Source organism: Psittacula echo, assembly GCF_963264785.1.
Source record: "Psittacula echo genome assembly, chromosome: 17".
Lineage (NCBI taxonomy): Eukaryota > Metazoa > Chordata > Aves > Psittaciformes > Psittacidae > Psittacula > Psittacula echo.
In genome coordinates, this window is record NC_137753.1 from 3,134,734 (window position 1) to 3,155,625 (window position 20,892).

General features: G+C 44.6%; 1 protein-coding gene across 2 annotated transcripts; it reads right to left on the reverse strand.

The window, feature by feature from the left end:
- Nucleotides 1-1,813: 1,813 nt before the first annotated feature.
- On the reverse strand, nucleotides 1,814-20,869 carry PLOD1 (procollagen-lysine,2-oxoglutarate 5-dioxygenase 1). Of its 2 annotated transcripts, XM_080631090.1 has the most exons (21): nucleotides 20,520-20,869; nucleotides 19,807-19,926; nucleotides 18,324-18,775; nucleotides 13,550-13,641; nucleotides 12,953-13,089; nucleotides 11,571-11,734; nucleotides 10,952-11,064; nucleotides 9,245-9,308; nucleotides 8,039-8,136; nucleotides 7,602-7,703; nucleotides 7,365-7,496; nucleotides 6,488-6,609; nucleotides 6,197-6,301; nucleotides 5,627-5,752; nucleotides 4,653-4,794; nucleotides 4,023-4,136; nucleotides 3,693-3,758; nucleotides 3,215-3,319; nucleotides 2,674-2,820; nucleotides 2,252-2,377; nucleotides 1,814-1,981 (listed from the first exon to the last, which is right to left on the reverse strand). In XM_080631090.1, exons 3-21 carry the CDS (start codon nucleotides 18,403-18,405, stop codon nucleotides 1,826-1,828), a joined length of 2,193 nt encoding a protein of 730 aa, XP_080487216.1. In that variant the 5' UTR covers nucleotides 18,406-18,775; nucleotides 19,807-19,926; nucleotides 20,520-20,869; the 3' UTR covers nucleotides 1,814-1,825. The 2 variants fall into 2 exon arrangements, with proteins under 2 accessions (XP_080487216.1, XP_080487217.1); XM_080631091.1 differs by lacking the exons at nucleotides 19,807-19,926; nucleotides 20,520-20,869 and adding an exon at nucleotides 19,708-19,768.
- Between the last annotated feature and the right edge of the window lie 23 nt (nucleotides 20,870-20,892).

Sequence of the window (20,892 nt, forward strand, 5' to 3'; positions counted from 1 at the left end):
GCTCGGCTGATGCGGAGTTAACGCGGGTTCCCCGGGCCGGCAACGCGCAGCCAAAGGACACCCGGCTCTGAACCCCCACGGCGGCACGAGCGGAGGAAAGACACAACAAGGCACGTGAAAAAAACAATCCTGCTGAATAAATACATACACCTTTTCGACACCGTACCGCGTTCCTTCGCTTGGTAACACAGAGCTCCGGATGTCGCCTAACACGGTTTATTACTGTTTTACTTTTCAAACCGATTGCCCCTGCCTGGGTTTTCCTCCCGTGGGGGTGTAGCCTTGAGACCCAAAAAAGCACATGGAAAGCAGCAGGAAAAGGTCAATGTCGCCTTCCTTAAAGGTTGGACTTGATGATCTTAAAAGGCCTTTCCCAACCTGGTTGATTCTTCAAGTCCACTCCAATTCTATCAGGTTCCCTGCCACAACGTACATGTCTAAAGCTGTTCTGCCTACTTTAATATGCCCCATCCTAGCTAAAAGGGCTCCTTTATCTACAATTAGACAGAAGCTGGAGCCACAGAGAACTAAGAGAAAATTGGAGTTCTTTTCCTAAGGACAGTTGTGAACTTAATTGCTTGTGAAACACCCTGACTGGTCTGGCAGCCCCAGAGCATAACAGTGTGTGAGGAGCAAAGTTATCTTACAGGCAACAGTAGAAAAGGTTTCTCCCCTTCCCTCTCTAACCATGGGTCTAGTCCAGACAGATTTTTACACCTACCAGTTCACCAGAAGCTCTCAGCACCTTCCGGTCATTTCTGTTACATTCAACCCCACTGGACAAGAGTCTGGAGTGTTTTGGTTTGCAATCTGAAATAATTGATAATGACTCCCTCTGAGTGCCAGAGAACAGCTCCTTTGATGGCCCATTCAAATTAGATGCAAAGAAAATTATCAAAACGATCTCTGAGAACTGGAATGAGGCCACCAAAGAGCACTGGGTTATCCAGACATTGATGAGAGCTTTTGACAATCTTAACACGGGATAGAAGAGATATCATGCAGCAGTGAAGCCCTCCTCACTGATCCAGTTGTTCTCAGCCTTCCCTTCCTCAGATTTTATCTGTACATACCAACATGGACTGATTCTGTCTGGGCATGAATGCTCCTTTCAGCTGCTGTAACACAAGATAGAGAGGCAACCTTTTCTCTCTTCAGTCTAATCCCAGAGGTAAAGCATCATTAGTGGACCTTCCTTTAGCTAACCAGAAGCACCTGTATTGCCACTGCTACTGCTTTGAACTTTGTGATACGCTTCCAAGGACTGCAGAGGTAAGGAACCAGATGATCTTCAGGCTCTTACTACTGAGTTTCATCTAGTATGACATTTAACTGTTATGACTCCTGGAGTCTGCTCCCTGATTGGCTTATATTTGGAATAGTACCCAGAAATTACTGTCTAATGTCCAGTCCTGCATATGTGGATACGTGGATGAAAATGAGCTTCCAGCTATCTGGAGAGAGAGCTCGTGACTTGCTTCCAAGAAGCTGGATTTCGAGTCCAAGAAAGCATTTTTGTAAAGCCAACCAATCACTGGAGGTTCAAGTAAATCGCACTTCCAAGAGCGAGCAGATGAGGAGCACAATCAAAAATGAAGGCACAATATCTCCTTCCAAATTCTACAGCAATATTCCTAGATATCACCTGCAGTATCAGAGAGGGAGATCTTCCAGTAGTGGAGTCTTAAAATATCATTAAAAATCAATATCCAAATAGCCTTAATGCCTTAGAAACTCCTTAGAAACTCTCAGCAGCATTCCCTGATGCCACTCAAAGTCAGCAGTGAGCAGGGCCAGGGAAAGGTCCTTCCTGTGAAGCATGGCTCTAGGGGTCAAGAAAGGACACTGCAATGTAACGGGTTCCTTTGGTGGTTGGAAGACCTTCATGGTAGTGGGTCAGGCGTCCCGGATGCATAAGGGTCCACCCTTTTCTTGGAGCTCGAATGGAGCAATTGTAGCGCAGGAACCGGCAGCCTCCTCCCTGATGGAAACATAAGAGACACATCAGCTTGGTACATCAGCACCTCAGGGAAAGAGTCTCTGCCTCCTTCTTGGAAACCTTCAGAAAATCTTAGAAGGTAATTGGAGAATCTTCTGTGTTCTGATAAATTCAAAAATCTTTTTACCCTAGACAGTTATTACTCGGCATCCTTAGTGTGAAAAAGCCAGATGTGGGTAAGAAAAGGGTTTCCAGCTGCCTGGACCGCTCCAGAAGCTGTACTGCATTCCTGACACACTGGTACACACTTACCTCATAGTCTATCCCAACTTTGTTCAAAGCAATGTTAATGGTAAAGGTGGAAGCATCATGGTGGGGCACTAAAGAGGGCTGCTCGTCAGGTTTGTAGCGAACGACAAAGGCCAGCTCAAATTGAGTCTGCGGGAGAGAAGAACAAAGTGCACATCAGTTACAGGGCTGTAATAGTCCATGGCTACTGAGTTGCAGAGTAGGGTGTGATAAACTGCATCCTGCTGCTAGGAGAGAAAGGTAACCATAAGGCAGGAGAATGTCATTAGGAAAGCATGTATTTCCTGATGCATCTACTTACATCATACTCAGGGTCAACTGGGAAATAGTATGCATACTGCCAGAGGATTCCAGCAGTCTTTTCAAAGTTGCAACTAGAGGAGGTGCTGATCTGAGCATGAGTTTTGATGCTAAGGCATACATACCTTGGTATAGTATCCTGGGTACAGTTTCTCTGTGATGGGTGCAATATAGTCCAGAAGAAATTTATACCACTCTCTTTCAAAGCCAATTTGGTTCATGTGTATGTCAATAGTTGGGACGTTCTCATATCCTCCTTGTATCCTGCTGTCCTGAAACAGAATCATGAAAATACCCATAAGGATGGGAACCTTGGATTCAGGAGTGAAAACCACTTGTTTCTGGTAACTACAAGTAAGAAAGATTTTTATTGATCAGAAATTTCAGGATCGACAACTCATTTTAAGAAATAATTACAACCTAAGGTAAAAAAAAATACCATCAGAAGGGCTGAACACTGTAACTTCAGAAGAGGCTAAAGAGGACTCCGGAAAATTAATTCACATTTAAGAACAGGGGCAAAAAATCAGGAACAAAATTGTTTTGCCTCCAGTTTCCTGGTTTAACTGTGAGATCTAAGGGCTTCCTACAGGAGGCAATGCTGCCACCCAATACACACGAATGATGGTGTGAACCAGAAACCAAAAAGCTCCTGCATCTTCTTACCGTGTTGTCACCTGTGGACCACTGGCCATAATGTTCCATTTCTTCCACCAGCTCATCACAGGCAATGTCAGTGAATATGGGGAACCAGTAAACATCTGGGCAGGGCTGCAGAAAGTAGACAGGTGAGAATAGCAGAAACGAGGACATGTGCTTGAGGCAAAAGGAGTAAAACTAAATTGACTGCAGATTGAGTCAGTTTAAGTGGAAAGTAACTAAAATATTGAGGACAGAAATTGTCTTCTGATGTATGTGCCCCACTTCCACTTAAGAGAGCTGGAGATGTACTTCTAGAAGAATGATTTGGCTCTAAAAATACTTTCAAGGTCACGTTTCCTCTGGATTTGAAAGACTACAAGGTTGTGCTGAACTGCTTATTCCTAAGTATGACAGTAGTGACAACTGTCATTCTCAGGAATGTCTTCAGCATTGTCCTGATGCTAATCTTCCATTCTGATGGGTAAGAGTGATGTTTTCTTACCATTTCTACCAATTTCCCTTTCAGAGCTGCTGTGTAGTTTTCATGGATGTACTTTTCCCTCCAGTCCTGCAGTTAAAAGATAAGCAAATCAGTCATTTCTGTGGGGCCTGGTTAAAGAGGCAATGAAAGGCCAGGCACTAATGCAGCAGTTATTTCACAGGCTTTGAAAATCCAGATGTTATGAATCACACAAACCCTCTCTTTAACTTCTGCGACTATTCTTCTCATCCCATCTGAGAGACATTGTTATTACAAAGCCTGGACCTTCCTTATTGGTGAAGCTGGTCATGAAACCTTCACATGCTAAGCTGAGCATGCAGGTTCTCTCACCTCCGGATTGCTGAATATTTGCCAGAGGTCATTGTGGAGGTGAGTTGTCTGATAATTCTCCAGGGACAGTATGTGTCCAAACTGATGCCGATTTGTCAGGTACATGAAGACTCCCTGCAGGATAGAGGGAAAGAATCAAGACCTCACATTTCTGTGAGCCACTGTGAAATATAAGCACTAGACAGTTCTCCAATGCTGATGGCTCTGCCCAAGCTGTTCATTTACCCATTCTTTCTCCTATGGGCCTTCAGTTTAATTTCCACCCTCAATATGAGGAACTTTGAAAGGTTATAGGCAGTAATTCTGTACCTCTTCTCAGCCAGGCTCAGAAGCAGAGCAGAGCAGCTGCTGTGAGATTAGGTTCTTCCTTCTTACCCTGTCACACGCATTTAGAACAGTCCTCAACAGGCCCAAGAACAAAACTGTTATCCACATTTAGTGGTCCCTGGCTCTTGGTAGTTTCACAGCAAGACAGAAATCCCACACTGTTCCAAGCCTGAAGAATATTGAATAATGCCAGTTCACCCCATCCCATGCCCCACAGAGCTGAATTCCTTGAAACTACTTAATCCTGTCACCTCCATTCTGGCATGCAGTTCTCTCCTGGCAGCCTCTCTCTCCTCAACTGACCTGATTCCGAACGTTGTGGCAGAAAGCCATGTCAGTATCCAGCTTGCCACTGTGGAAGAGATCTCCCTGGTCAAGCTCTGATCGCAGAACCTTGGCTTTAACCAGGTAAACACTGCTGATGTAGGGAACGTTCCAAAGTCCACTGAAACACATGGGTAGGAGAGCAAGACTTGAAATACCACTAAGACAGAAGCTGCTGGACTGGACAAGTTGGCAGGCAGCACTGCAGTGTCAACCAGGCTTGCTTAAATGAGCCAACTCAGAACAGTAGGGAGAAACCATATCAACAGGGATTATCATTCCAGGAAAAATCGCTTATATTGCCCAGAGCTTTTAAGATGCACAAGTGTTAGTCCACTGTGAAAGCAATTAATTGACATTGTGTGGTTTTGCTGGGACATAATTAATGTCTTGAAACTCTTCCCAGAGAGATCAACTTATTTTTTTCCAGTGATTTAAACCAGTGAAGCAGCCAAAAGCGCATAAGCTGATTTCCAGCATTTATCACACATATAATGGCCAAAAAATAAAGAGAGGGGCCCTCAAGAATATGAATGAGCCAACAACTGTGTTTTGTGAATATATCTATCAAGGATCACATGGTACTTTACAAAGACTATCTGACAAAGATTAAACGGCACTTTACAGGATTTTAAGGATCACACTACCTACAACTGACATGAGTAAGATGAAGTGATTTCAGCCAAATCAGAACTCTCAAACCCTAACTCTGATCACAAGAAAATCTGCCTGAAGTACCTTATCATCTCCACTCAGAAGAGAACAGAGAGCAGCTTCCAAATGGGAGTAGAGACTTCTTTTCCTTTCCTATACACAAAGACAGTTGTGCTCTCTGGTTCTTTGACATAACCTAGTTTGATGAGAATGTGCTGCAGCAATGTAAATTCCTCAAATGTAGAAATGTTTTACATCTGAGGAACTGCACCAGTAAGAAGCTCTCTTTGCATACTCACACTCTCCGCCTTTGAACAATATCCACATAATCTTCAGAGCGGGCATAGTACCCATCAGGGCTCAGTGCTCCCCAGAAATTTGACCACAGCTTCTCATGACGGCTTACCAGTGGGGCAATCACCAGCCTGTGAGCACAAAAGGAAAAGGAATCGCAGGACAAGACGTTACCACAGGAAGAAAAGGGAAAGATGTACAATCCACAGGACTGTAAGAGTCAGAGTCTCCCGCACTTACAGAGTTGCTGCTTCTGTTAACTCTGTTGGAACAGAATCCCACATAAGAAAGGGCAAATATGGTCACAATCTCCTATACCTAACTGCACCCTGCAGTAGGTCTTTTAGAATCTGATTTGTTCTAGCACCTACATAAAGACAAAACTAGAGATGATTTACACCCATTGCCTAAAATCCAGGGATTACAACTACCATAAAAAAAGACTGAAGAAGAGGTTTTGTCTAATATTCTGACACAGTTTTCCTAGTGCTTTATATATCACAGTGATAATAGAGCTCACTGTATTCCTCATGTGAAAGATGACCAGTAAGGATTGCTCAGACCAAAGAACCTACTTGTTCTGCTCAATCAGGATCCTTAGAGTCTCTGTGTTCTTCAGAACTATCTCAGCATCCACGCTAAAGTAATAGTCACAGCCAGGATCCTTTCTGCACAAATCCCTATAGACAAAGAGTGAGAAGATTCACAATGGACATAGGGAATTAATGTCAAGAAAATTGAAAGAAAAGGGTAACTGAAAGAAGAGAAACATCCACTTGACAGTGATGATCCTCAGATGAAATAGACTGCCTTAGTGTGGACACAGGCTGATTCTGCCAGCCATCGCATATGGCCTCTTCACTTACATGCCCAAGTTACGTGCCTCAGCGTTCTCCATCTCATCATCTGGCCCAATCACTTTGACAGCAAGATATTCTTTGCCATGCTTTTTAACAAAAGAGTCCACCTGCATCAAGTGATGTTGTTCCTGTTCCAAAAGAAAGATAAGGAAAAGATGGGCTCATGCCAGGGTGCTCAGGCTCCTGTTCTCAAAAACGCCAAAGCAGACGAGCAACAGCTCTTCCCACTTCCACATCTTTACAGATTATAGGTGCCACTGCAGATAAGTACTGGGATTCTGGTGTCCTCAACTTAAAAAGGACATGGAACTGTTGGAACAAGTCCAGAGGAGGCCACAAGGATGATCAGGGGACTGGAGCACCTCCTGTATGAAGACAGGCTGAGAGAGTTGGGGCTGTTCAGCCTGGAGAAGAGAAGGCTGCGTGGAGATCTCAGAGCAGCCTTCCAGTATCTGAAGGGGGCCTATAAGGATGCTGGGGAGAGACTCTCATCAGGGACTGTAGTGACAGGACAAGGGGTAACGGATTCAAACTGAAACAGAAGTTTAGATTGGATAAAAGGAGGAAGTTGTTTACTGTAAGGGTGGTGAGGCACTGGAATGGGTTGTCCAAGGAAGCTGTGAATGCTCCATCCCTGGCAGTGTTCAAGGCCAGGTTGGACAGAGCCTTGGGTGACATGGTTTAGTGTGAGGTGTCCCTGCCCATGGCAGTGGGGATGGAATGAGATGATCTTAAGGTCCTTTCCAACCCTAACTATTCTATGATTCTATGATTCCATGATTAGAGAGCCTGGAAGTCTAGCCAAAGGTTGCAGAGGTGCCTACAGTACAGGAGTACATTTTCCCCATATTTGCTAAGACTCTCACAAGCCAACTTTACTTACATGGTTGTGAATGAAGAGCTGGATTCGTTGCTTTGGGTAATGAAGGTTACGAAGCCTCAGGAAAAACTGAGAAAGGAACGGAGTGGGCTGCTCGATGAAAATGCCAATCAGAATCATTGGTAATGCCTCATCCTACATTGAGTGGAAAGAGAAGTGCTCGCTCATGTACCACATCAGACACACGAGATCCCATTGTAATTGTAAGACTTGAGAGCTTTGAATAGATATTAGCCTTACCTTAAACCCCGTGAGGCTTCGCAGACCTTCATCACACACAGTGCAGCCAGTCTCAAATGTCCATATTTGAGGAATGTAGTTTCCCAGATAGTTGAGCTGCAGCTGCAAAAGGCAATTTACCATGTTACGCATTACAGGACAGGGGAGTTTCTTTGCATCCACCCCCTATGTAAGATCATGTCTGATCAGAACTTCATTTACCCTCTTCTTGGACTAAAGAATCTGAAAAGCATGACAGCCTGAGGGTCTAATTACACACTAACCTTTGAACCAGACCCATCTTGTGCTACAGACCTGGACCACTTATTGTTTTTCAAACATAAATGCATAGAGGGAAAGTCAATAATATGGGAAGACAGTGACTCGATACACTTGAGCCTAAAGGGTCACTTTGCAACAAATATATATCAAATCTTTCCCTCAGGACATCCACTTACCTTGGTGGGTCCATTTCCATGAATCACCACAGGCAGAGTGTCATATAACAAGTTTCTTATTCTCACTCGTGAGTTTTCAAACTTCAGAACCACCTCATCTAGAAAGAACATTGCCATCATGTTATTAGGGGAAGGCTTTTAGTGATAATTGGCAACAGAGTGCTTTGTTTCTATAGACTGACTGCTGAAAGAGGAAAGCATGGATGTTTATAACCATGCACAAGCGGTTTAAGGGCTACAGACCACATCCAGAAAGGAGAAAAAATGTTCAGAATGATCCTGTGAAGTAACAGGAGGATGGCTGGGAAGTTGGACAAAAATCCAACTTGCTGGGCTGACACATACGCCTTATACTGGGAATCAGCAAAAACCACACTGATACAGTCTTTCAGAATGGGCATTTACAAACTCTAGACTGAGGAACAGCTACTGATGGCCAGGGAGGACTCAGGCCCTTCCCACCTGAGCATTCTACACATGTGATGTCTCTTTCTCACCCCTGAGAGAAGTCCACCCTCCTGGCAGAGATCATCCAAGACATCTCCTCAGCACAACCACTCAAAATGCATTGGAAAACAGACCAGTACAGAGCCAAGTTCCAGTCTGTACGTGAGTACAGGAGCTAAAAACTACCGTGCCGTTACAATTTGTTACCTGACTGGAATAAAGGTGGAATGGTGCATGACTATGAACTGAAAGCAGCAGGCAGCAGTGGCAAGAGAGTAAGTGAATCACTTTTGCCAGGACTAGAAAAATGAATTAATCAGCAGGTCACGTCAGCAAGTGCTCACAGGCAGTATCTGGCTGTGTCTCACTTTCTATGCCATTCCAGACAGAGTTCTGAAGCGGAAAGACAGGCAAGCCCCAGGCAGGGTTGTGTGTTATCACTTGCACTGAAAATCCCTCCCAGTTTTAATCCCCAAGGCTAATGCACTCAGACATGCTTGGAGATCAAAATGGTATGGAGGTGTAAGATGGAAAACCTGACCTGCATTCCCCCAAGTGAAGAGGGAATTGCAGTAAGAACCTAGCTGGTCACAGTGAAATTGCAAATAAATCCCAGAATTCTGGCAGAGGCTTTTTACTGAAGCTTATTCCGCAGAGACAGGAATTCCTGAAATTTAATCCCTTCAGCCATAACTTTATTTCTGGCGTCAACATGCAGTTGCATTCCAAGGAGAAATGAGATTCCTTCTGCCATCTCACCTAATGCTCCATTTAAGTTTTGGAAGATCCGACTTCTTTGGTCTAGGCTGATGTTGATATTTTCCTTTAAAAGAATGACATAAATAACCTGAATTAGAACACAAGTGGGCACCCATTCTTTATGTGCAAGAGACCCTATGCTGAGCAAAGATATATTGCATTCCTATGATCATTTCCCTACTCCAAGCTCTGAAGCCTAAAACACTCCTGGCTAATCCTCATTTTCACTTCAATCTGGGACAATGTGCCATTTTCTAAACCAATTTAAACATATCAGGCAAACCCATGCAAATAAACATTTTAAAGCTGTTGTGGGTGTGCCAACAATAATATGCAGCATATTAATGAAGTATACTTGCAGGACAGTCATATAAGCCCCACATACAACACGCAGGAATGCCAAGACAGCAAAACCATCTGCTGTGAAGACAGTTTCTCACCATCTATGCCCAGGGCAAGCGTTACCCCAGGTACTGATGTCAAACCAGAACGCAGTAACGACACAAGGCCAGCGTGTGCAAACTTTGTTTTTACCCCCTGCTACAAGTCACTCCGACTGGATTTCTGTCAGACTAAAACTCAGCTCCAACTTAGCAGAGTTCAGTGTCTCTCCAGGCATCTGTGAAGATTGATTACTTGAAAGGACAGCAGGGTGCTAACATCCGCTGTCTGAATGCCAAGTCAGTGGAATTACTCAGCCTTTATGTGGCATAGGGCCAGAACTGCAGATGAGAACATCAAAGGAACTGTCCATGTTAAAATATCACAGGGCCATATTCAGATTAGGGGAAGTAGAAAAGTGCAGCTGTTCTGAATTTTTTACCAGCTCTGCAACTCCTTTTACTGTTACAGTTTGACTTCTCAGCTCTCACGCATTTGTGGTGTCCCTCAGGGACAGACTGTGCTGCGTCATGCAGAGCTGGGCAGGGACAACAGAAGCAGAATCACTCTGTGGGCTGGATGATTTGGCCAGTGCAGCACACAGTGCTGAAAGGCAATGCTGCTTTCAGGGTCCATCCCAGGCTTCTGGATGATGTTACATGGCATGCTACAAAGGTGCTACAAAGCTGATGTAGATTTTGATGGCCAGGATATGGAAGTGTTTGCTGAAGGCAGTGCAGCCTCTCTGTTCCAGCACAGATCAGAGTACCCACTGTGACACCTACGGTCCCCATCCTGTCGACCAACAATGGCTAAAAGGCTGTGAACCTTTGTCCCTTCATCACCTCAAATCTACTCAGGCCTCATCTGACTCTTTACCTAAAAGCTGCTTCAGTGCTAGGTTGGATATATCTAAGTCAGCACTATGCTCTGCAGGGAACAAGTCTGGGTTTCATGTCCCCTGGGAGGAGGCTGGTTACTTCTGTCACACTCTATAGCTTTAAACATCAGCACATATAGATACTGTCATGAGTTTCCAGTAAAACTTGTTTTAAGACATCTACTGTCCCAGCCACATTTTAAGTTTAAAGATAAAACCTCTACTAACAGAAGAAGGGGGTAGTGTCTAGAATGCAAATTTTCAGAAGGGAAACGAGTGACTAGACACACTACTGGCCTTTTCCATGTAAGGATGCCAGAGCAGTAACAAAGAGTCAGTATGTATGTGATTTACTTCTTTTACTGTTGACAGGGATACCGTACAGAGGATTAACAGCAAGGCTCCCCAGATAACTCCTCCTCATCCCAAAATCTAGTTACACCTACTCTTTTTTCTGGATCCAAGAAGACGTTCGTATAGAAGAGCTGGTCACTGTCATCGTCCTGTCCTTTCCACTCCTCCACAAGCTTCATCAGGTTTGGAGCATAACCTATGAAGCCTGTGGGAATAAGCAGGAAGAGGTGTTTCAACCCATACAACCATAAAGGGAAGTACTCCTGTATACACATTCTTTCACAAGCTCTTCTCACTTCTTTCACACAAAGTCTCACTCCACTCTGTGTTGCTGCAGAGATACATGAACTTTCAGCAAAGGCATGTATACACTGCACTTGCCAACACGGAGTGACACCAGAATCAAACCTGTCATCTTCAGCACCAGCAAAGCTCAGATACCCCCCACCCTGAATGACACATCTCACTGAAAAGGGAGAAGTGATAGGGAGCAGGTTCCTATCCTCTACAGGCAATTCATAACTATGTAGGTAAAAGACAAGAGCATTGTTAGTCTTTCCATTACGGCCAGATATGCAGAGGGCTTCAGTCTGCACCATCTTCTACACAGGTGTTTTCCACACCTGGTCACTTGCTACTTCTCCCAAAGTGTTTCTAAAGGAATAAGAAGCTGAGAGAGGTTCTCAGCTGAAGGAATGCTCTGTGTCTTACCTCCAGAACCCAGGAAGCGCTTTCCATCTCGCACCTGAGGGTACTTGGCTTCCAACTTTCTGTCAGGATAGATGTAGTTTTCTGCTGAGAAAACCACCTTGCTCTTGGCTTGTTTGAACTTCTTCAGCAGTTCTGTGGGGCCCGAAGCAAAGAGTACATCATAGCTAAAGACAGACAAGAAAGGGACAGAAAGGAATGGAGTCAGAAAAACATGTCAGTGTGACAAGTTTCTAGAAACAGCTAATTTGTTAGGAATCCCTTTACTTTAGTTCTGCCTCACAGTATTACATTTTTTGTCATAATTATAACTGATTAAAGTGCAATTTTATTCATAGAGTGGAAGATGATACTTTCCACTGCAGAAGATACCAAACTGGCTTGGGTCAATTTATGCCCATTCTTATTTTCAGAGTTTTCACTGATGATAAAAACAAACCTTCCAAGCTGAAAAATACGTTGATCTCTTCTTGCTTTTCCCCCATTTAGAACCATGAAGCCCTGGTGCCTTCACTGTTTGTAACAACCTATTGGAAGAAGAACTGCTCTGCCACTTCTTTCTAGATTAAAGAAACCCACAGGTGTTTTTACATCTCCTGGCATCCTGCCACTCTCCACTGAGCTAACTGCCAGTCTTCGAGAGGAACCTATGCTGGACACCAATCACTGGATGCTGCACTCCAGCTGCTGTTTCTTCAGTACTGGTTAGAACTGACTAATTCCCAGACAATGCTCTCAGAATGAGACTTGCATTTTCTGCAAGAGGATCTACATACTTTAAACTCATTTTGATGAGTGAAAAAGTTACTTATTCCAGAGATTAATCATCTCAACTTCTCTAAACACACATAGATATTCAGACCTGCAAAAACCATCTCCCTGTCATGGGAGCTAGAAACAGATACACAGATCCCAGCCCTCCTTGTTGCTGGGCATATGAAAAGACATTGAGACTCCAAACTGTCCTTTTCCCTCTTCACATTTCTCTGGCAGACTAACTCTTGGCTCCCAGGATTGTGTTGCAGCCTGCTTTACCTTATAAAACAAATAGTTCTGGTAAGAAAGGCCTGCCTGGGTTCATAGAAATTGTCTGTTCTTTCTTTGCAGATGAAGGCAGCCAAATTCCACCATGGCAGAAACAGGTATAATGCTATCAACTGTATGCCAGAGTTGGAATCAGCTATTCTGATCAGACCTTCCCAGCTGCCATAGATGCAGCTCTCAGCAACTCTCAGGCAACTGCAGAGAATTCAGGGGGAAAAAAACCCAGAGGTCTGGGCACACCTTCCAGAAGCAATTTACTTCACAGTAGATTTCTTCTTAGTAAGAACCTGTCCAAACAGCCTTAGGATTCAGTTCATGGCAAATACTTTCCAACCCATTACCTCTCTATGAAAAGGATGATCAAGTCTTCCTTATCCACATACTGCTTCAAGGCTGACTTCAAGAGACGGACCTTCTGCCCACCTCCTGCTGGCTTCTTGTCATCTCCACCCTTCCACTCCTCATCCAGCCCCAGCACCTAAAGAAACACAAGCACAGGGTCTACCAAACAGGTTGTTTTCCCAGCAAGACTCACAGGAAAGGACCAGAACCCACAAAATGACTAATCCTGACAACTCCCAGTGCAGATCCCAACAAAAAGCCTTCCAGAATCAGGACAGATGAACCAGGTATATTCACTAGCCTTTGAACCATTCTCTGGGATGGACAGAGTAACATGTAGCACAATAACGAAGTGCTCTCAGCAACAGGGACAGGAGCACAAACTGTACTGTGTGTTTCGGCATTGCAATGGAAAAGTGCCACAGGGCTCCCTTGAGCAGGAGTTATGGATCTCACTCAGAATAGAATAAAAGACTGGGCAGAAATGCCCCAGTCACAGTACTTTGTGGCTTCTATTTAAACACTTTGTGGCCAAGTCTTATTCATTCCACACTTCAAAATTCCCTTTGACCAACCACCAAGGCTGATGCCATCACCTGGACTTTGTAGTTGAAGAATTGGGCTGATCTTCTGAAACGCTGGAATCCCTCGGTCTGCTTGGTGGCAACAGTAAGAACCAGCAGGTTTTCTGCATATAGGAGAAAGCACAAGAGACACATTCAACTTGTTTTCACAACCAGCTGCTCTGTACCTGATGAAGAGGCTTTAATATCAATACTGAGCCAAAGTAGGGATCAATAATCTTAGAGGTACTTGACAGACATGACAAAGAGAAGTCAAAATCCAACCACTGAGAAGCAAACTGACTTTCCCAGTACATTCTTTATATTGATCATGAATCCAGCAATAGAATCCAGGAGTCTCAACCTTTGCACAAAGAGTCACTGCTGTTGAAGGGCACAGGTAGCATCTGTTCTATATGACATTGGCAGATGCTCATTTGAAATCAGGCAAGGGAGGTGAGTCAAGCTATGGAGCTCCCATATCCTGCTGAGAAGCAAACATGCTGCTTACACCTTACCCGATTATCTCTATACTGTACAATATTAAGCAATATTAAGCACTATAGGTGTTCTCACTGCCCACAAAGCCTCAACCTCAGGAAGAAAACCAGCTTCAAATCCTACTTATCTGCTGCTTGGATTTTCTTGCAACCAACTCAAAGATTCCCAGAAGTAAAAAAGAAAGAATGGATGTAGCCAATGTTTTACTGGAGGAACTGTCACAGGCGACAGAATGTGGCAAAGACGCTTCTAGATTTCAGTGTTTGATTGAAGAACCCAAAACTAACTGCAGCACAAGCAAGACTGTTTCTTTGCAGTAGAGATTAAACTTGGTCCTGGGTATAAAATGAGAGATTATGTACAGATACAATTTCACGGCCTAAGTTATGAGCTAGAAAAAGAAAATACAATGTACTAAGTGGTTTTTTATCCTGCTATTGAAAGCTACAATTCTCTGCTGTCACATAGAGTATGAAGAATTAAACCTGAAGATAAAATATAGACATACTACAAAATGCCACTTGGAAGTCACCCATTTAGTGCAATTGGCTTCCTGTTCCCCACAGAGATGCTCTTTCATCACTCAGCATTGACTGAGTGTAGGGAAGACCAAAATTAGGCTGAACGTTATTACTCCCTCTCCATGGCTGTTCCAATTTTCTACTGCATTCCTGAGGTGTCTTCCAGACATTTTTCATACATACACAAATGTGAATTTAATTCTGCCATAGCTTTCATTAGCATGAACTTGCTTTTCATTTCCAGTTCCTTAAAAAGGAGAGCGCTAAATCCTGAAGTTCTCTTTCAGAAGTTTCTCTATAGTACCACTGGAACATGTTTTTTATGTGTAAGCTCTGATTTATTCATTGTAATGATTAAATGCTAAATGTCATCTTAACAGTTTTGCTTAAGTAGAAAAGAGGACAAGGGGTAACAGGTTAAAACTTAAACAGGGGAAGTTTAGATTGGATATAAGGAAGAAATTCTTTACTGTGAGGGTGGTGAGGCACTGGAATGGGTTGCCCAGGGAGGTTGTGAGTGCTCCATCCCTGGCGGTGTTCAAGGCCAGGTTGGATGAGGCCTTGGGTGCCATGGTTTAGTGTGGGGTGTCCCTGCCCATGGCAGGGGGTTGGAACTGGATGATCTTAAGGTCCTTTCCAACCCTAACTGTTCTATGATTCTATGAAAATTGTATAGGCTCTGGCAACAGTGCCTAAATGCAAACCCTGGCCATCTGATTTTAACATCAGAAAATACCTGGAAAACTGAAAGTACATTTTCTTGGCTTGAGCAGACTTCTTTTGGAACAATGATTTTTTTTCAATGGATGTACCAGATGCATCTTCCTAGTGTACCCAAATTGATATTCTGCCTGATCTTAGAGAGGAAGGATCTAGATAGACCTGGCAAAGGCAGCAAGAGTGAAAAATAAGCATAAGACTCCAAGCTAGGAAGAAAGAGGATATTCCCACAGAAATTCCTAAAATTCTTCACCTGCATCAGAAAAAGAGAGGAGACTGGGAACAGTCAACAGAAGGTCAGCTACAGGTGTATTTTGTTAAGACACTTACACAGAGAAAGGATAAATGAAAGCATATGAATCTTGCAGTTTTTAAAGGCAGATTCTCAGAGGTATGAAGCGCATTCACAGTGCAGCTCCTCCAGCACACTCCAGTTCCTTGTGTCCTGTCCAGTCAGAGGGTGTAAACAAATAAGTAAAATATATATATCCTCAGGGAATATGTTAAAGCCATTGAAGTTTCTAGCCATACAGCAGCATGCACAAAACCATGACAGCTCTATTAGATAGCTCAGAGCTCATGGTTTCTGAGAAGCTGAAGCTCATACTGCCAACGAAGAGGGGGGCAAATGTGAACTTGCTGGAAAGGAATGCATCTGTCTAGGTATCAAATTCTAGTACCTGAAAAGAGAGGAGAAAGCATATGATAATGATAAAAGAAGGTAAGAAAGAAAAAGAGCCTGACTATTCAATTATTTCAGCCTGAATTCTCAGACATCTCAAATTAAATAGGTCCCTAATTCATTTGCATGCCACCACCCCAAGTAAGCAAACAACTGTTTACGATATGACTGCCAGAAGTTTCTGGGAGGAGAGGTGAGAGCTAAAGGCTCACATGGATGAACAGGAAGCGGTGTCCTGTTTCTAAGACAGTTTTACTGTGCAGCATGTAAACTCGCTGGAGCATGAAAAGCCAGCACAGAGACAATGATCCCCCTCAGCAGAATTCCAAGTTACAGATTCCCTTTTCATTACTGGTCTGTGGGGGTAGTACTCTGAGAGATATTAAGCTCAGTTTCTGTTCTGAGAAATCTCTGCAGTAGCGAGAGCTTTCCATCCCAAGAGACATTCCTTCAGTCCAGTACTAGAAGCTCATGCTGAGCTATGCTGTCTCCACTCCTTCTCCTTTAACCCTTTTTCCTCTTTCTCAAAGATGTTGCTTAACACTGGTACAGTTGACAGGTATTTCAGAGCCAGAGCAGTAAAGCCTTTTAGTTACAGTATCACATGCAGGCATTTAAAAACTTCCAAAAGCACTTTTATGCCTCCCTGTTACTTTTGAGATGCAGAAATGGCTTTGTTAAGCTGGGCACAGAGACTCCTTGGGCTGACAATTAGAAATCATATAACTGGCAAGGCTGCAGAATAGGAACACAGTGTGGTTAACAAAGCAAACATTGGACCAGGAAGCAGGGGAGCTGGGCTGTACTTCTAGCTCTGCTATGCAAAGAGAAGCCAGTCTTGCTATCCCACTATAGAATGATAATCTTTTCCATCTGTAGAATGATAATAGAGGGCATTTACCACTTTTGTGAGGGGTTTTGAGTACTATAGATGAAAGGGACCCTGTAGGGACAAAGCACTGGAACAGGGACTCCAATATCAGTATCAGAGTTTTTATAGTAATGAAAATCTGTGACAAAATGAGCTCAATAACGAAAGATTTTAGAGTTATTTAATCCTGCTCTGACTCTACAGGGAAATCACAGCTGCATTTTAGGACAAGGAATGAATTTATCCCTAGGCTGTGCGTCGGGAAACTGTGCCACTTCCTGTTCAGAGTCCAAGAAAATACCATTAATACAGGGATCAAATAGAAAAAATGGTGCATAATTTAGTAGTGGACAATATAATCTCTGTTTTAAATTCACATTTACTGAAGGTTGGGGTTTTTTTAAGATTCAGTTAACTACAAATAACTATGCTCAGAGCTTTTGCAGAGATCTAAAAGAACATACAAGAGAGAATATCATCGTTCTCGCGTTACTCTGGGGAAGCTGAGGCACAGAAAAGGTAAGGCATTTCTTCTTTAAGCCATGCCAGAAAGCAGTTCATTCCAAATCTCTCTTCCTAACCAACAGACCTCATGCTCTTTTCCCAGCACCCAGTTTTTTATCTCTAGTTTGCTCTAAAGCCTTACTGAAAACATGGAAGACTTGGGGTGTGGAAGGAAGGCAGGATAGCACAGAGATTAATTTCTTCCTTGTATTTGTTTAATAGTGATCCTAAATACTGAAATGGTTTTGCTTTACTTAAGCCACTATAGTTAAAGAACTCCTCTTCCAACACTCCACAGATACACATTAACTGTATTATTATTAGATAATATATATAATAAAGGTAACTATACCCGAATCACATATTGTGAAGGGAAATATTCTAGGTAAAAAGATGAAATCTCCTTTTAATTGTCACTTCTCTAATGAAGACAGAGATAACAATCCAAACTTCTTGGCAGAGCAACAGCACATGAACCTTTGTCAGCCTGGCTGACATCCTGCAGCTGCTCTAATCCTCTACTGCTGTCCTAACTACCCCTCAGAGCACCTACCCACTGTTTACATGGAGATAGACTTCTGTGTTCTTTTAGGAGCATCCTAGATCCCAGGTCACCGTGTGGCCAGACCAGGATCAAATACTCTCTGTTACCTAATTCTTGAACTGTAGAAGTTCAAGAGCAGAAGGGCTGACCCAAGTGGGATGCAGCCCAGGGGACCGCAAGTACTTTACTGGGATGAGATGGCGTCCAAGGCTGCTCTCACACAACTCGGAGCTGTGAGTAACTGAGGCGCTAAAGCAGCATGTGCAGAAGGCGCCCACGCCGTGCCCTGCCTCACAACTCGGCAGCAGCTCCAGATGCCACTCAGGGGCTCAGACTCCGCGGCGGGGGCTCTCCTCGGGCAATGCCTCCGAGCTGGACCGGGGCGCAGAGGTCAGTGCTGGTACCCACAGCGGCCCCCAAGCTGCCGGTCCCCACCCTCGGCCCCGGAGCGGACTCCTCCTTACCTTCCTGCAGGGAGGCATCGCCGCCCCCCGCTCCGAGCAGCGCCAGCAGCATCCAAAGTAGCAGCACCGCCGGAGGCTGCATGGAGCCGAATGCCCGCCCGGATTCCAGTCCGGGAGCCGGTACCGACCGGAGGAGCTGCGTGCGGGACAGACCCGACGGAAGACAGCTCTAGAAAGCTCCGGGGCTGCTGGAACTTGTGCCACGCACCAGACCCGCCCGGCGGGGACGGGCGGAGGAAGCGGGAAGCGGGAGGCGGGGGCTCCTCCTCCCGGGAGAGGCGGAGAAGCGGCAGGGGCCGGGTCGCGCTGGGAGAGGGGAGCTCAGGGGCTAGTGCGAAGGGGTCGGTTCCTTCTGCAGGGACGCGAAGTTCGTGGGGGTTGATCCCGCAGCTGCAGCAACTTTACCCTGGATCAAGGTCCAGCCTTGCGGCCGGAGGGCACCGGCCGCGGGTCTGCGGAGGAGGAAAGCAGCATTGTTAGCATGATTCTGTGATGAAGCAAACGGAGCCTGTGTAAGAGGAAGGGGGCCACTTTCTGGCCAGCTGCAGTTAGTGCTGCAGCTGGTTGACACGATCAGCTGTGAAAAAAGGCAAACCAGCTAAATGGATTATGTGCAGCTACGGAATGTGGGAGCTCTGATTAAATACTTTCTTGCCAGCTACCATCCCTCCTCATGTACTTCCCTGGCAAACACAAAACCTGCTCTGCTCTTTCCCATACTAACTGGCCATACAGATGTCTTTAAGGCTTACAACTACCTGTGCTGGGTTTTCTTGCTCTAGCCCTGCTGACTTAGGCATGCATCTTTTTCTAGTTTATTCTGGCTAACTTTGAGAACAGGCAAAATAAATCTACCATAAAATTACACATAAAAAAATGGCTTTAGGGTCAGTGCATCTGCAGAACACCAGATGAGGAGCTACCACTGACACATACCTTACCTGAGGCCTTGAGCAACATGTTATTTCTACTGAGGCAAACACCTGAAAGCAACAGTGCCATTTTGTTAGGCACTGTGTGTAATTAAACCACACTTTGCTTCCATTACTGAAAGCAACATCGAGAGATTACTTATGTTCTCTCTTGTAAGATGTGAACAATAATATTTGCTTGTCTGCAAAGACCTCCAGAATAACAGAGGCTGTATAAATGTCACAGTGTTCTGTGAGACATCACGTAGAATGAAAGCAATGCTGTGGTGTACTACTGAAGCCGTCATTGTGTCCTCAGCCATGCCTGAGCACAGGCCATGCAGCACACACCACAACAGGAAGGTGTGAAAGGCGCAGCACTGGGAAGTTTAGCAGAGGCGTGGAAAAGGACTTGTGTTGGGTGATGCTGTGGCACATGCACCGAGTTAACCATTACTTGGTAATAGTAATACCATTACTGTTGTTGTGTTCACTGAGAAAATTCTTGAGTGTACTCAAATCACTTTTGTTTCCATTCCCTTGTCCAAAAGCAGGACTTCCCTCATAATTACCAGGCAAACAAAATAGCCCTCATGATCCAACGATGTACTACAGGCAATAATCCAAGGAAGTATCAGTTCTCCCTAAGACAATGATATAGGAAACTTCCTTTTGCAAAGCTGCCGTTCTCCCTAAAGAAAAAAGAGATTTAATTAAGATTCCTCCAGTACTTTGCAGGCCCAGACAAAGCCCCAGCGCAACACTTTCAGCCAGGAGCCCCATCAGAAGTGTTCAACCCCTCAAATCTCAGGCTGGCATCTGTGACTCAATCTAGAATTGTAAAAATGGCAAGTTTCTCATTTTAATGAAGTTAAATGTCTCCATTCTAAAATGGAAGGGGGTTTTGCACACCAGAAATCATGAATGCGTCGTTTATACTGCTGCACTCGGCCTGTCCCTGTCTGACAGCTGTTTGCATTCTGCAGCCATGCCAAGCCAGCAAGCCCATCTTCTTCCCCTGTTTCTATGTTTGTACTGCTTTGTGCTCTCCAGCTGGAATTGGCTGCCTGTCTTTTTAAGGAGAGGCAGCTGCCAGTGCAGATGTTCCAATGAGTACGTGCAACACGTGCTCCAAGCAAAGCAGCAACTTCCTCAAAACCGGAAAGGATCAGAGCTCGGCTTTGAACACAGCCCCAGAACACACGAGACCTTCTGAAGAAACTCCAGCCCTCCTGAACCGTGCAAGGGATGGGGTCTGACCCAGTGTTCTTACAGATCCTTATACCTTCCAGTGCCCCCTCACACATCAAACAGCTCATTTGCAGGAATCAGTTCAGGTGTCTTTTCTGAGCCCCTGCACGCAGCCGGTTCACTGGCTCTGGTCAGGAATGTCACACTTCATTGGAACTCGCTGTGTTTCTCTATGGCTTGCTCCTGTCTGTTGAGAGCTGCACTGGGGTACAAAGCTTCTCGCTGCTTGCTGTGCACATCCAAGTCACATCATCAACTTCTATTTACTGCACAGCAGAATAAGGTTTGATGGAGTACAACTTGCTTTCCCCTACTGGGCCCTGCTGTGATACCGGGAGTAAATCGCCACTGGAATTACAGACAGCTCCCGGCAGTAGGCCCAGAACCACGGAAGGGGCCCCGGAGCC

Coding starts and splice junctions, on each gene's coding strand:
- PLOD1 (XM_080631090.1), bottom strand. CDS start 18,405: ATGCAGCCTCCGGCGGTGCTGCTACTTTGGATGCTGCTGGCGCTGCTC. Junction 2,821..3,214: donor GGTCCACAGGTGACAACACG/GTAAGAAGATGC, acceptor ATTCTGTTTCAG/GACAGCAGGATACAAGGAGG. Junction 1,982..2,251: donor AAGTTGGGATAGACTATGAG/GTAAGTGTGTAC, acceptor TGTTTCCATCAG/GGAGGAGGCTGCCGGTTCCT.